Source organism: Sceloporus occidentalis, unplaced genomic scaffold, assembly GCF_023333645.1.
Source record: "Sceloporus occidentalis isolate IW3139 unplaced genomic scaffold, rSceOcc1.0.p SCAF_3, whole genome shotgun sequence".
Lineage (NCBI taxonomy): Eukaryota > Metazoa > Chordata > Lepidosauria > Squamata > Phrynosomatidae > Sceloporus > Sceloporus occidentalis.
In genome coordinates this window covers 47,407,920-47,424,966 of record NW_028316983.1, presented here as the reverse complement: position 1 = coordinate 47,424,966, position 17,047 = coordinate 47,407,920, and the positions used below count along the sequence as shown (strand labels likewise).

The 17,047-nt window shown below is 39.5% G+C and overlaps 1 protein-coding gene across 4 annotated transcripts in view; it reads right to left on the bottom strand.

Annotated features, from left to right (window-relative positions):
* The window catches only part of TRIM33 (tripartite motif containing 33), an 89,006-nt gene that overhangs the window by 44,069 nt on the left and 27,890 nt on the right, over positions 1-17,047 (bottom strand). For all 4 annotated transcript variants that reach the window (XM_089514363.1, XM_089514365.1, XM_089514364.1 and 1 more), the window contains exons 2-4: positions 9,513-9,631; positions 9,230-9,377; positions 5,465-5,597 (exon numbers count right to left, since the gene is read on the bottom strand). In XM_089514363.1, coding sequence (XP_089370489.1) covers positions 5,465-5,597; positions 9,230-9,377; positions 9,513-9,631 — 400 coding nt within the window. The remainder of the gene's footprint in view (positions 1-5,464; positions 5,598-9,229; positions 9,378-9,512; positions 9,632-17,047) is intronic.

Here is a 17,047-nt window from a genome sequence, read left to right as displayed (position 1 = left end):
GCGCAACCTCTACTGCATTGTATACTGTAGACAAGCTGAAAGTTTGTTTCTCCTCCTTCACCATCTTCCCAATGTCAATGCTGCTAAAAAAAACCAGAGAGACAGAGCTTGAGTAGTGAGATTGGATAGGCATACCAAGACTTTTTTAAAAGGGGCTTTCTTGTCAGAGATGTTGGCAATTGAGTTATGTCTGTATTTATGGTGCTCTTATATCAACAGGGGCTATACAGTCCACCCTTGTCTTATGTGGGGGATCCGTTCCGGACCCCCCACCCTGCATAAGGCAGAAAGTGTGTATGTTCAAGCCCTATTACATATAATGGGGTTCGTGCTCACTGCATGGCAGTGCGCACACACCATTCTCCCGGTGGCTTCCGTATAAGTTGGAAGCTGCCTATAACAAGCCTGCGTATGGCACAGGCTCAGTGTATCTCACAAGCTAGTATTGTATCTGGGCAGATGATAACCTGCATGAGATATCTAATCTACTGCTACGCCCATCAAAAAATAGGGAAAGTCCGAAAGTAGGGAAAGTATGGTTTTCTGCCTTTTATCTGGATCCATTTAAGTCTGATATCAGGCCACGATATGGGTCGGAGACAGCTTTGATCACCTTGATGGACGACCAACACTGGGAACCGGACAAAAAGACTATGTCCCTGCTGGCCCTAATGGATCTCTTGATGGCTTTTTATACGATCAACCATGATGTCCTGTTGGGTTGCCTCAGGAGGATGGGCTTGGAGGCACTGTTCTACAGCACCTTTGTCCTTTCCTGGCGTGGGGCACTCTCAGAGGATGGTGCTGGGGATTCCTTTTTAACTCCTTGGTCATTTGCTAGTGAGTTCCTCAGGGTTCTTTCTTATTCCCTATGCTATTTAATATCTACATGAAACTGCTGCGAGAGGCTGTCTGGAGTTTTGGGGTCAGGTGTCACAAGTATACTGATGATACCTAGTTCTATTAGCCCTTTCCACCAAATTCCAAGCAAAATGTTTCTGTGTTGAGCCTGGCAGCTGTAATGAGACTAGATGAGTGTGAATAAATTGGAGCTTAAACCATTCAAGACAAGAGGTTTTTCTGGTCAGTCAAGACAGATCTGGGAATAGGGATTCAGCCTCGATGGGGTTATGCTCCCAGCTGAAAACACAGGCTTGCAATTTGGAAATAGTCCTGGATTCAGCCATCAGCCTGGAGCCCCAGATTTCAGCAGTGACTGGGAGTGCATATGCACAGTAACAGCTAGTGCATCAACTGTGCCCATTTCTGGAGAAGTTGGATTTGATATACCAAAGCTACATCCCGTCTGGATTACTGTAATGTGCTCTATGTGGGTCTATCTTCAGAAAATTCAATTGATCCAAAGAGCTGCAGCCCGATTAGTAACTTGAGGTTTGGGAGTGGTCCTTCTTTCTGTCCCAGCACCTTAGGGTCATTTGGTGCATACAAGGAAGAAGGCCTTCTTGGTAGTTGCTCCCAGTCTTTGGAAAATCTACCCTAGGTAGTGCATGATGACTACCTCTTTGCCCTCGTTCCATCAGTGACTAAAAATAGGCTTATAGAAATTTTAGAAATTTAAAACCAAGCTTTTAGAAATTGAATGAGATGGGCTTTTAATTATGTGCTGTACTGTTTTATGGTTTCTATTGTCTTTTAATGGATTTTAATGTTATTAATGTTTAATGTATTAACCTTATAAACTGGTTACTTGTTTTATTGCTTACTTGCTCCAAGCCCAATTGGCACAGAAACACCTGAGCCCCCCTGGCTGAACCAGCCCAGAGAACATCATCAGCCTATAATGGACATTAGGCTGGAGTTTTTTTAAAAAAATTATTAGTAGTATATTAACTATCGAGAGAGAAGGCAACAGGCAGAAGGAGATTACTGTTAATATAAATATTTTAAGCATGTAATCTGTACTTGTTTGTTATTTTGTTGTCGGGGCAGAGTTGGAGATTGTTAAATTGCTTATTGTATTATGTTTATTATGCCATGTCATGTTATTTTAACATATGTAATTTGATATTGATAGTTGTTCTGCTGCCAGGGAAGTGCCAGGGAGTGCCATTTAAATTATGATGCTATGTTATGCCTCCATTATTATGCTATGTATTGTGCTATGCATTTTGGATTTTGTACTCTGTATTTTTTATTTTATTTTTCATTTTTTGTATAATTACTTTATTGTTATAATATTGCCATGATGTTTTTGATGGGGGGTATAGTTTGTATTTTTGATGCCTTTGTTTTGTAATCCGCTTCGATTCCACAAGGAAAAGGCAGAATATAAATAAATTGGATTATTATTATTATTATTATTATTATTATTATTATTTATAGATAACTTTTATATTTATATATTTATCAAAGTTTTTGCATAACTTTTAATCTTTAATTGTTGTTAAATATGTTGTTAGCTGCCTCAAGTTCTATTATTGGAAGAAAGGCAGGATATAAATGAATAAAATAATAACGACAGTTTCTTCAATAAACTAGCCCCAGTCAACATACATAACCAGCAAGAACTTAATTCCTGATTGAGCTAGAGCAGGGGTAGGCAACCTGCGGCCCGCGGGCCGGATGCGGCCCGGCGAGGCCTTGGGACCAGCCCCAGCCTGGTCCTGCCGCCGATTGCCGCCGGGGCCTTTGGCCTCTCGCGCGCAGGGGCAAAGGGGGCAATTGTCTATAGACGCCTCAGAAACATGCATTTATATTAACATTTTGTTAAAAAGTCAGCAATTTTTTTTGCGTGTCCTCCACTTTTTTTAAAAAAGTGTCCACCATTTGAAAATGTTGTCCTACATTTGTCCCGGTTTGTTTATTTATTTATTTATTTATTTATTTATTTATTTTTAAAAATTGTTTAATTATTTATTTTTTGGCTTCAGCCCCCCAGTTGTCTGAGGGACAGCAACCCGGCCCCCGGCTCAAAAAGGTTGCCTACCCCTGAGCTAGAGCATTTAATATGCCTGTCAAGTATTCATATGTTACTAATGGATAGGCTGTCAAAGTTTCTGAAATGATTAGTATACCTTCTAATATCAATAAAAGACAGAAGTGAACAGCAAAGCTTTGCCACTGTACAAGCAACATAACAATGAAATTATCACTAAAAAAAACAAACCCTAGAATAGTTAAATGAAGAAGCTGCCATAAAAGCATGCCCTCAATTTGGATGTAAAGATTCTAGTATGCAGTGAAAAGTCCATCCACTCACTTATTTTTACTCCCCTTTTCTTTGCACCTGAGAAGCTGACCATTTCAAGTTCACATGTGCAGTAGGATCTTTGCATCTAAGCTGAACTAGAGATTACAGAATCATAAAATAGTAACGCAACAATATAGGAAGTAGTTTTTTCACAGTGATAGTCGCAAAAGCTAGTACAGTGATAGCAAACCTATGGCACACGTGCCAGAGGTGGCATTCAGAGCCGTCTCTGTGGGCACATGTGCTGTCACCCCAGCACAGAGTTTGCCAGAGTTTGTTACTAGAAAGCCAGAAGGACACGGCACTTTGCAGTAAATTAATGGGGTCGGGGTTGCAATTTGGGCACTTGGCCTCTAAAAGGTTCACCATCACTGAGCTAGTACAAGCACATAATGTTAAACGCAGCCTAGAAACAAGCAGTACTAAACAATGTTTCTTTACTCAAGAGTATCACTGTATTTGTGGCCTATGTACTCTAAAGGCATCAGATCCCATCTAATCTTGGAAGCTAAGTAGGGTCAACCCTAGTTAGTACATGGATGGGAAACAGCCAATGAACAGCAGGAGATGTAGGCCATATTTTAGAGGACAGAACTGCAAAAAACACCTCAGAGTATTTCTTGCCTAAGCAATAGCACGTACAGTTCTATAAAGACAAAGGTAGTCCCTTGAATTCTATACCACATACCAATGTACTAAGCGGAAACCCTACGAAATTCATGGGGTCAATGTAAGTCAATAGAGATCACACATACACACCCTTTTGTGTTCAATAGTTCATAGTGTTCACATGGATTTAGTTTAAACTTTCCAATGCACATCTTTTCATTGTTATGACTAAACTGAAATACTATAGGTTGCCACATGAGAATTCTTACTCTTCTACACAACTAATAGAATGATATTAGTGACTGGTCTCTTTACTGATTAAGTCATATATCACAAGCTTCCTATACCATATCATGAATGCTCACCATACTTATACCACAAAATAAATCCCACTTGTTCATGTACACATGATGAGAAGTCAAAACAAAAATGGCATACATTTCAGAAAACCATCATGTGCTGGGGATTCCCAAGTTTATAATCATTCTAAGTGGGATATTTACATACAGTAGATTCTCAATTATCCGTCCTTCGGTCATCCAACATTCCGGATTATCCAACATTGTGGCTGCTTGGGGATGTGGCTGTAGGCATTTCCACGCCCCAGACATGCTCCCAAACAAAAAAAAATTGTTAATGTAACCTTAGTGCACTGTTACTTTTACTGTTACTGCAATAAAACTTCAGTACGTTTGCAATTCACAGTGATTTCAAGGCTTTCTTGGACTCTCCAGATTATCAAACATTTCTGACTATCAGCCCGCCCGTTTTTGTCGGATAATCGAGACTTTACTGTATCTGTAAATATGAACAGTTCCCCTATTTTTGTGCACAAAAGATGTATCCATCTATTCAGCAACACTAGTTTGCCAGAAGTATCTGTTTATTTTCTCACCACATCTCTCACAAAATCTATTAAAAATACAGTAAAAATCACAATAATCTATGGAGCAAATTAATATCATGGACTAATCCTCATTTAAGTGCCAGCATTACCAGTGCTGATAACAGTGGAAAGATTACCATCTAACTGCAACTATCAAATCCTGAACTTCAGTCTCTTACAATTTCCTTAATCCATTCAAGGCTACATCATGAAAATGAAGATATGACACCATTCTGCTTGGCTGTTACTTTTATTTAAACTCCAATTTTCACAACTAACCAAGAGAGAGCAAATGCAACATAAAACTACCATAAGCACCTCTCATAAATGAATGAACATTTGGTCAAATAAAGAGTAAATTATTCCTGTTGAAAATATATAATAAAAATAAATGCTAGTGTCATCTCATTGGGCATTCCCATATCCATTAGGGGGAAAAATGCCCTTTCCACAATGTCTGCAGCATGCACCTTCCAAAATCAAACCATCTTTCCACAAATAATATGCAAACACGGATAGATAAAATTAAAATTCATATGATTAACCAAGTAAGATTTCTTTAATCCCAGTACTGTTCTATTAATTTTACTTGTCATTTATTCATTACTGGAATCAAGACTGGATTAAAAATGGAAAGCAACACCACTCCATTTATCATAAAACAAACTCAGAAATTTTACAGCACAAATGCATAGAGGTTGTTTTTTAAGTAATGTGCTCTGAGGAGAAGCAGCACATTAAGAAATTGGTATTTTTACCTATGTTCTTTGTGTTCCAGTAACTGGCAATCTCTGCATGTCAGTCTGTCGCAAGTTTCACAGAAAAGTTTTAACTGTTCTTGTTTGTGCACAGGACAGAAAACAGGACGTTGACCAGATGCTCCAACTGCCTCTGTTAAAAGAAACACATATTTTTATATATATATATATATATATATATATATATATATATATATATAAAATCACAAAACAGTTAAAAGACCAAAATTGCAAGATACCAGAGCTCAAGGTGGCTAAATTCCATAATTGTGGAATGATTCCTAATTCTCAATGCTGGGGACACAGACAGCTGCTTAGGAACAGCACAACATTGGGCCCTTCTATATGTACCGGTATGTATATATTTACATTTAATTTATACCCTGTTTTTCCCCAATATGGCAGCCAAGGTACACACTAAGACAAAGTACACTTTTAAAAAATGATACAGAATTTAAAAACAATTAAATTTTCTAATTATTTTGACAGAAACAGTCCTGCATTTTATCTCCCAATCGGTGTAAAATGGGCATCCATTTTAGTTGCTGGCTTCTGTCCCAGGAAAAGCACACAGTGACAAAAGCTCCGCAAATTGGTCTAATATTTTTTGTGGGTTTTCCGGGATATGTGGCCATGTTCTAGAAGAGTTTATTCCTGATGTTTCTCCTGCGTCTGTGGCTAGCATCTTCATCTTCTCTGAAGATGCCAGCCACAGATGCCGGCGAAACGTCAGTAATAAACTCTTCTAGAACATGGCCACATATCCCGGAAAACCCACAAAAAACTATGGACGCGCATAGTTTCAACTTCACATTGGTCTAATATTACAGTATTTCTGCTGAATTACTCTTTCCATGGCATGACTAAATTGCCAGTTTCCATGTAACACAACTACATGGCTGCTTTAATGAATGGCCCCACTATCCATTCATTTTTTTTGGAATGGGGCAGGAAAGGGTACTTGCCATTTGTTTAATGTGGGTGACCTCTGATTGTGTAACAATAAAGTGTTATGATAGCAAGAGATCATTTTCAGCTGCATTCAAACACACTTCTCTTACCTCCATTCTCAAAACTGCTTTAACCCATCTTACCTCTCTAATTATTGTCCAATTTCCCTTCTGTACTTGGCAAATTGTTGAAGAATTTCACTTTCTAATTTTTCAGGCTTCTATCTCAACCCCTGATCTGGCTTCAATCTACAATATACTCAACTTGTCTAAGTCAAAACTACTCCCAGCTCACTTATTTCCAAATCCAGACATCTCAGGGTAAGTGTCAATTCCTTAGAGCAAGAATCCTTTGCTACTCTAAAGCAGAGGTAGTGAAAAAAGTATCCACTCGTATATCTCCAGGTTATATAAAACACACTAACTCCTTTCCCAGAGACCCTACATTATACTGCAGAAATTTAAAAAAAAACATTTGGTTCTCCAGGAGTGGATTTTTGTCCGAAGGAACTGTGAGTGCTATTCATTTCTGGCTCTCAAAATGAACCCCTAGGTTCAGAATTCCTTAATTCTATTTTTTAAATGTCACATTTGGATGGATCTTGGGTTTCAGAAGAATGAACAGTTCCAAAGTACTGTCCACTACTCCTTTAGGTACTACAGTACTAGTAATTTATAAAATATACTGTAGAAACAATTTTTCAGTGGAAGTCCAGTCTTTTGGTTCAACTTAAATACTATTCACTCTGAATGTGTTAAATAAACAAAACATAATGAGATTATATTTGATCCTTGTATCACACAGATGGTATGATTTGTGCATGACTATCACTGTACTTTAGCATAACACCAAAACATACCAGCCCTCCTTGTGAGGAATGCATTGCCTGAAATTTGAGACTGTGGAAGCAACAGAAGAATGGAGGGGGGGGGGGGGAGGAAATGTATATTCACTTCAGTTATATCAAATGTGGAGAAAGTGCAGCCCATGGGTCACATTCACCCCCCCCCCTTGTCCCACTTTTGTGGCATCTCACTTCCAGTCACTAGTTTGAGGCAAAATTGGGAAAAAAAAGAAACTATTTTGACATGCATGAGGGGGATGGCCCATGGAGAATAAGGGAACTTAGCTCTTGCCACCACACAGTTGCTTATTCTTTATATATGTTAAGGTTTATTTGCAGTAGTAGAAGAAGGTGACCAGGAATAATACAAGCCTTTGCCATAAATGAGATGTATCAATACAAGGTGCCCTTTATACTGTATTTCATGTAGCTTTCTATATCTAGTACATATAGGATCACGTTATTTAGAATGGAAGCTAATGGAGTTTATTCACCAATCTAATGATGATTTAGGAAGAAGACTAACATAGTATGTCAGAAGTCCCTCATCTTCAGACCTTTGATGATGGCTTTATACTGTCATTATACCTGACAGATTTTCTTTGAAAACCTATCGTTTGATTTTTTTTGTCAAATTTGTTATAACAATATATTTCAAAATCACTTGAAATTTATTTAATTTTCTGATGGGACTTCCCTATTATGGTATCAATAGTAGCTCTGCCCCTTGACCACTAGAACCTCTGCAAACCCTGTACATAGCACAAGAATGCAAAGCAAGGGACATTTTCCAAAATAAATCAATTAAAATCAAACCTCAAACAATACTTCACAGGCCAACACAACAGCCACAACTATCGAGTCAAACCAGGTATCAAATTTATCAAATACATGGCAAAACGGCATGATGAACTCCAGGTTTTGAATGATGGTGGTTATTTGGATCCCTAATGATAAAGACTCTTGTCTTGTTTCACAATGGTATCAGCTTTGGTTGTCATGGTAGATCATTTATACAATGGAGGAGAGGAGTGCAATCCTGTTTCCACCGGACGTCTCAAAGATGTCTGTCTGGGTTGAGTTTAGGAAGCATGGCCCTATGAATTGTTCCAGTGCTTCCTACAAGATCAGTACTTACAAGATGAAGCTGGGAAAATCTGTTCCGCTAAAGAAAAAAAAAACCTAACCTTTTCTAGCACTTTCTAACATCTATATGAAAGTGCTGAAGGAAGTGATCCAGAGGCTTGGGTTGTCATGCCACTACAGCTCCTTTCCAATCACTATATCTCGTAAATAGAATGAAACCTGATACGTATAATACTGGAGTATTGGGGCTTGGGCAGGCTGTCTAAACTAGGTGGATGCGTAAAACAACAAACTTCTCTCTGAAAGACCAAGTTCACAGTTTAAAACATGCTTTTTTATCATTTTTTTTAAAAAAAAAAACCCTATTTCAAAGCTTTGATAATATAGGGCCTGAACAGACAGGCCAAAATAAAGCTGCTTCAGGCCACTTTGGAAGTGTGCTATTTAAATGAAGCATGCATCCTAAGAGGCCGGAAGCCATGCCAAAGCCATGCTGCTGTCCTCCAAAGTGGCCTGAAGCAGCTTTATTTTGGCCTGTCTGTTCAGGCCCATAGTTTATAAGACCCCATATAAAGGCTATGCTTAAAAAGCATCCAAGAAATATTTATATAAATGAACGGCAAGAAATAAAGCCTAGCAGGACTTTATATTTGTAGTATACTATGTTGAAATCTCACTGACTAGCATCTTCTGTTACAAACAGCCATCTATGAAATGTAACATTATTTATTATTTAATAAAGTACAAAACTGGTGGCATCAATCTCTTCTCAAAAAACATAAATATAAATTAATAGTGTGGCTTTTCGGTATATTAAGAAGCAGAAATATTTAGCTGCAACTACAGTCAATTAAAAAAAATCTAAAGTTAGAAAAAGATTTCACCTGAAGAGACATCTTCCTTCTTTCTGATCATATGATCCTTAGTAAATTTTACTCGTTGATGAGCTTCTATGCATGTTTTGCACAGCCATTCACCACATTCCACACAGAAACCAACAGCGCTAGAATTATCTTCACAGCTGGTACACACCTAAAAACAAGGAGGAAAACATTTTCAAATTATGAAGCCTTGACATGTTAATCAAGAAATAACCAACACCTATATTCTCCACAAGATGAAAAAAATAATCCATATTCCAAGGAGAAAAGAGCAGAAGTGTCATACCTGTTCAGATTTTTCATCAGAGCTGCTGGGTGCTTCAGATGTGTCTTTGACAAAGTAGTTATCTACCAAATCTATTTGCCTGCATTCCTGGCGACAGATTGGACACCTGATCACACCAACTGCAACCAAAAGAGGACACTTCTTACACTTTTCTGGATTGTCATAAATTGATTTTATTAAAGTAATAATAATAGTAACTGGAGCATCATACGTTCTTCTAATGAATATTTCTAAAAAGACCTCCAAATTTGTTAATAATGGTGCAATAAGAGCACTTTCTAGTCCAGTGGATTCCATATTATATTTTATTAATAAGAATACAGGGCAGGCTGATTTCTGCTGGTGGAACTATGGCCCATTACAAACGGGCCTTTGCGGCGCCCCCGTCATATGCTAGGGGTTGGCCGAGGACCTAGCGTCCATACCGGCCTCACCCCTAGTACGTGACAGGGGCGTGCTAATGGCGACGCCCTATACACACGGGTGCCACCATTTTGACATATCAGACTCATAGCATCATCACATCGCGCCCCAGATGTGACGCTGCGAGTGTGCAAGGAGTGCCTCGCGGCGTCCCATCCGAGGTGCAAGAAGAAGTGCCATTTTGGCGCTTCTTCTTCACTGCGTCCGGGAACCGCGCAGTTTGGCTGCTGCGGTTCCCGGACGCAGCAACCGGCGGCAGCGGCAGAGCACCGCTTTTCGGCGGTCTTTAACCTGCCTATAGAATCGAGCAGAACTAGGAGGGGACAATGGAGGGAGGCAGAGGGGAGGAGAAGTCCTCCTTACCCCCCAAAATTAGTTCTGTGAGCTAGGCAATCTCCTGTGCCAATTTTTGAGTAGCATGAAGGGCTGGGGATGGGCAGGTGATAAGTTCTCTTGAGACTGCCAACAGAACATAGATTTAGCTCAAAGATAATGAAGACAAGTTGACATTTAATATTTATTTCAGCTCTCAATCTATGTACTGTATATACTCATGTATAAATCTAGAAATTTAGGTAAAGAAATTGGCCCCAAAAACAGCATCAACTTATCCACAGGTCAATTTAAGTATTGTATCTTAACTCTTACTTAAAAGAAGAAACCATCTCCTGGTGAAAAGCAAGATCATAATATATGAAGCACCAACCCCCTCTACTCTCTTATCCATCCAGTCTTAAGAGTAAGCACAAAAAGTTATGTCTACTGGAATTTTGTAAGTTCTCTGACATTGGCCCCATACAGACAGGCCAAAATAAAGCTGCTTTGAGTCACTTTGGAGATACGCTGTTTAAATGATGCATGCATACTAAGAGTCCAGAAGCTGGGCCAAAGCTGCGCTCCAGTGCTTAGGACTGGATTGTGGCTTTGGTGCAGCTTCTGGACTCTTAGTACGCATGCATTATATAAACAGCATACCTCCAAAGTGACTCGAAGCAGCTTTATTTTGGCCTGTCTGTATGGGGCCATTGTTTTGCTTTGCTTCATCTTTTAGACGTAAATATGCCCCTAAATTTTACCCTTGACTATACACAAGTCATAGCAAAATCCATAATTTTGGTCCCAAAAACTGCCCTCGACCTATGCATGAAGTCGACTTATAGTTGAGTATATATACAGTAACTATTCATTTGAGTACATTTTTGCTTTATGTTCTCATAATACAGCTGCATCTTTCTTTAAATGTTTTTTTAGAAGTTTCTCACACATATCAACATAGCCTAAATCATGTTATAAAGCAGGGTGAATAACATTTGGACCTCTCAATGTTGCTGGACTCTAACTCCTATCATCCCTTAGTCATCAGCCCATGCTAGGTCAGGCTGATGAGAGATGAGGTCCAACAATGCCCACTATTACAGTGGGTCCTTGGTATTTGCTGAGGTTTGGTTCCAAGACACCCCACGGATTCCAAAAACCATGAATGTTCATGTCCTACTAGTCGGCCCTCCATATCCACTGTTTTTTTATCCAGAGATTCAACCATTAATGGCTTTAAAATATTTTTAAAAATATAAATTCCAAAAGTAAACCTTAGTTTTGTCATTTTATATAAGGGACACCATTTTACTAGGCCATTGTATTTCATGGGACTTGAACATCCTTTTTTGAATCCAGAGGGGTGTTGGAACTAAACCCCAGTGGATACCAAAGGTCCAGTGTATATACAATGGTGTAGTAAAATGGTGAGAGCCATCATGGCGCAGTGGGTTGAGTGCTGATTGCAACTCAGGAGATCAGGGTTTGAGTCCCAGCTCAGCCATGAAACTCACTGGGTGACCTCGAGCAAGTAACATGCTCTCAACACTAAGGGAAGACAATAGCAAACCGCCTCTGAACAAATCTTAACAAGAAAACTGCATGATAAATCTACATTATTATTATTATTATTATTATTATTATTAACCTTTGTTTATGAAGCGCTGTAAATTTACATGACAAATCTTGCCAAGAAGATTAAGGAAATGACATGAAGGCACACAACAACAACAACAACAACAACAACATGGTGTCCCTTATATAAAACAGCAAGATCAAGATTGGTTTTTTAAATTAATTTCATATTTTTTGTGTGTGCAAACACAGTATTTTTGAACCATTGTTGGTTGAATCTGTGGACGTAAAATCTGTGGGTATAGAGGGCCAACTATTTTATAAAGGAAGAAATACAGTGGTACCCCGGGATACGAAAGCACCGCCTTACGAAATTCCCGGGATAGGAAAAAATTCCAAAGAAAAAAACTGTTCCGGGTTACGTTTTTTTTTTCGGCTTACGAAAAAAAATTTTGGTGCTTTTCGGCGCGATTTCACACGAAATCGCGGCTTTCGCTATTAGCGCCTATGGGCTATTCGGCTAGCGAAAGTTTCTGGGTTACGAAAGCGGCGGCGGAACGAATTAATTTCGTAACCCGGGGTACCACTGTATCATTTATTCTTCTAGCCACACCTTCTGATTAGCACAGTTTAAATCATCTGCAAATCAAGATAAAAGTACAGTGCACCTGCGGCTTTGAGCTTATGTGCTCAAGCCACGCGGCAGTGCGCGGGACACAAGGGGCAACGCATCCCATTCGGATGAATGGGGCTCAAGCATAGGCGGAATTCGCCTTACGCGGGGGGGTCCGGAACGGATCACCCGCATAAGGCGAGGTTTGACTGTAGTACATCTCTAATATTGGATGTATTTATTTTCTTGCTATGTTCTGTACACTGAGAAAAGGAAGGAAAATCTTCCTATGCTTCCGTGCTTCCAGGAGATCACCATGTCCAAGAAGAGGAAGCCGATTGTGGTGTGTTTAGTAAAGGGAAGTATACACAGAAAATTTTCCAGTGGTCCGCCACTAGTCAAGTATGTAATTGCTATATATGAGGAAGTATCAGTTGACACAAAAGCTGGATGATATTTCATCTGCAAGGACCTCACATCATTAATCCAAATTCTCATTAAATATTGCTGTCCCTGAGTAATTTAAGATGTATATTACTCAGCAGAGGAGATGGAACCATCAAAGCTACTGTACCCCTTCTGGGGTCTATATTCTTTTCTAATCAAAAACAGAACACAGAGCATTTCTATCTCTAAGATAAAGCATGTGGATTTCAAAAGCAGACAGCAGGATGTGGAATCTGGCATCTTTTGACCAAAGGTGATATTTTTGCTAGAGACAGTTTGATCTCCTCTAGAACTCAAGTGTGAGACAAACATTTTTCAACTATGCTCACAGATGTGAATTAGACAGCATGCTGCTATATGATGCTGAGGAGGCAGACTTCTCTAATTTAAAATCAGAACTGTTTTTAGTAGTTTAGTTGGTCTCCTTGACAAATTGAGGTTGAAGTAAAATATTTGTGCACTTAAATAATACTAGTCCCATAATTAATACCAGTAGAAGCCCACATGCAGCTAAGAGACAATTAATTCAGAAACCTTTTGTGTAATAAATCCTCTGATGGCCAAGTAAGACGTTGCTACAAAACCACAAAATTTGAGGAACATTAAACATGTTGTCATAGCAGACATGAATTTTGAATGAGGTTAGAAGTACTTCCAGTAGTCTCATCAAACGCTACCAAACCACTAAAATAAATTTCTGAAACTAAATCAACTTTTACTGCAGCAAGACTATGTGGGCTTTAAAATTATATAACAAACCCACCAGGCAAAAACGAAAAGCAGACAAGACTTAAGGATTTGATGGAAGTTTGTTCAAAACCCTGTGGGTATAAAATATTTCTTATATTTAAGAAAGGGAAAAATGGAAATTATAAGTAGCATTTATGGTACACTACAAGAATTTCCTGTCTGTGTAACATAAGAGAAAAGTCCTGTTGATCAGGAGAATTCTACTCTCCCACACTGGACAACAGTGCTTTCCCAAAGCTCTCAAGTTGGATACTAAAGAAACAGACCACACTTGTTCCACAGCAACTTACTGTATTTTCATTGCTATTCTCCATCTGAGATAGCATATAACCACTGATAGGCCTACCCTTATGAATTCATCTCATCCCTTTGTAAATCCATCTAAGACAATACCTTCTTAAAACCCTATAATGAAAGTGAATTCCAGAAATCACATGCTTTGCTTTCATATTTCTCCTGAACGCCCTGCAAATTTCATTGGATGAGCCCGAGTTCTAGTACTGAGAGACAGAGAAAGTATTCTGTGTAGTCACTTTCTTCTTCACTTCATGGGTAGATTTATATGCTGCTATCAACAAACAGTGACAAGATAGAGAAGAAAAGCACAGAGCAGTTTGACACTCTTCCAAAGATCTGTTTGCAAAACACAGTTCTCAATGTAAATTTATGCTTCAGAGGGAACTAATGGATCAAAACTAATGATCAAATATATCAAAGTTAAGACAGACATTCTTCTAAGCACAATCAAGGATGAGAATGTTATTATTCTTCTGGATAAGCAGATAAGCCCTTCTTCCTCTGTTCATTTTTCTAAATATATTGCCTGATCTAGCAGGACTGAGCACAAATAAACCCAATAGCTCTTAACAAGGCATGCATAACAAGAAAACTGAAAGGATCCCATGAATTCAGTCACCCAGTCTGTTCCTACCTTTAAGAACCATGTCTTCCCTCAGCTGTACAGTCAGTCCTCCACATTTGTGGCTTTAACTTCTACTGATTTGATTATTCACGGATTTGATTAATATATTATCTCTAGAAATCTCTAGATCCTCCAGAGCGAGTCTGCTGGAGATTGACCACAGAGTTATGGTAGAGGACCTAGAGATCCCTAAAGAGGTTTTAAAATAGTGGTTTTTTGTGTTTTTTCTACTTTCATGGGATCCCTGTGCCCCTAATCCCAGCTAATGTGGAGGGTCCACTGTACAACGTTTCCTTCCCAGAGTTCTCCAGAGACTGCAATGTCTCTTTTTGGAGTGAGCTCTCACAGGATGATGGCCACCATCAAAGCTGTGTCAACCTTGTGCAAAAGCCCTGCATAAAGTAAAACCTTTCATGGTCCCAAGTAGTTCTGCAAGGACAGAAAGTTCATGCAAAAGGTATTTTCTGTCATACTTTGGACAATGAAAAAAATGGCACAAGCTTTGTACTTAACCGACATAATTGGAAGAAAATGATTATATCTGTGCATAGGTCAAATTGGAAAGGGAGAAGGAGCAAGAATTAATATTTCTTTCTATGAAGGCCTGGAAACCTACCTCATGCTATAGTCCTCTAGAAAGGTAGATCTTGTCTCATTATGTACTGGGGTTTTGTGAAAGGTAAGGAGGCTGTTCTTTCTATAATTGGGCTTTTCATTTTCCTCAAGTTTCTCCACAGGCTACAGAACTCAGGGGAAAAAGAATATCTGGTGTAATGATTGGCTAGTAAGACAAGGTAAAACTCTCCTAAGTAGACTTTTAGTTATATCTGATATCACTCATAAGAACAAGATGTGTACACAGAGATATCCAGAATGACATAAATGAGATAACCCTTTTGCTGTGGAATACAGTATAAATTCACTCTTAACCAACTGTGCTGCTAATTACCTATTGGCAAGTATCCCACTGGAGTCCAAGTATTAGATGTCAGCCTGTTGGACAATACAGCAGTGTCACAATGTGTCCCACTCGACTAACCCCACTCTTTTATTCAAGTGACAGCACAATGGGGTTGATTATCCCACCACTGCCACTATCTCCATCTCAGATTTTGCTTTATTTGTGAACACCAACTTATGGATGTAAAACTGTTTCCCATTTGTAAATGTCAGTAGTGTGGTAAATTACTCAAGTGCCAAACAAGCCTCTATTTGAAACTGAAATAAAACTTTGGTCCTGGACAGATGGCCCCTTTGTGGCATGGTGGCAGCACAACTAGGGTTAGGGAATGCGTGGCAACCGCGCGGTCTCTAATCCTTGCACGTACTGGCGGTGCTATAATGGCAGCATCTGCACGGTGCCAGTTATGTCACAAGTGTGCCATTGGCGCACTCGCAACGTAACTATTCTGGTGGCAAACAAACCCTGTTTTTCCGTAATTTTTTTACTCTGGAGCAACAGTGTGCACTTTGGGGGCTGCGCCATCCCTCCACAGTAAAAACAGGTGCCGGCAGGCCGCTGTTTTTTGGCAGTCTGTACTGCGCTTTTATTGACAAGGTGGCACAGTGGTTAAATGTCTGTACTGCAGCTGCTCACTCACAAACCATAAGGCTGTGAGTTCAATACCAGCCAGGGACTCAGGCTCGACTCAGACTTGCATCCTTCTGAGGTCACTAAAATGAGTACCCAGCTTGTTGGGGGCAATTGTTAACAGTTGTTAACTGTTAAGAGACTGCTTAGGTCAGTGGTTCCCAACCTGTGGGTCGGCACCCATTTGGGGGTCGAATGACCCTTTCACAGGGGTCGCCTAAGACCATCCGAAAACACATATTTGCATATAGCAATGAAAATAATTTTATGGCTGGGGGTCACCACAACATGAGGAACTATATTAAGGGGTCGCAGCATTAGGAAGGTTGAGAACCACTGGCTTATGTGATATTCAATGGTATATAAATGAAGCTGCTATTGCTAATCAGTATTTTGCTTATTGAGATGCTGCATATTTTTGTTAATTTAAGGTATATTTTCTTTGCTTCATTCAGTTACAGGTTTAGTTAACACTCTCTACAGCAATTAACATATTTATACCCAGGACTCTCACATAGTCCTTATCTTCAGGTTCTTTTTCTAAACCTACACCAGCCACCAAGGTTAAGTATCCCTTGGGATATGACCCCACAGCAACTCTCTCTCTTGAAGTTCTGTGTGCGTGGGGAGTCCCTCACTACTGGACTCTACCCCTACCAGACCCTGTCTGACTAAGTCCCTCACTTCTGGGCTTTTACTATAACAGTCCCTATCTAACTCTCCCTCTCAGCAACACCCCTATTTATCTTCTCCAGGCTTCACTGTGATTGGCTGGCACCAGCTCTCTTCCTCTCGGTTGTTGCTTGGCTGGCCCATCTCTGCCAGCTCTCCTCAAGCAGTTATTCAGTTCCACTGTCCTTACTCCCCGTAACTTTGTGCTTCTCAGCTACTAAGCTAAG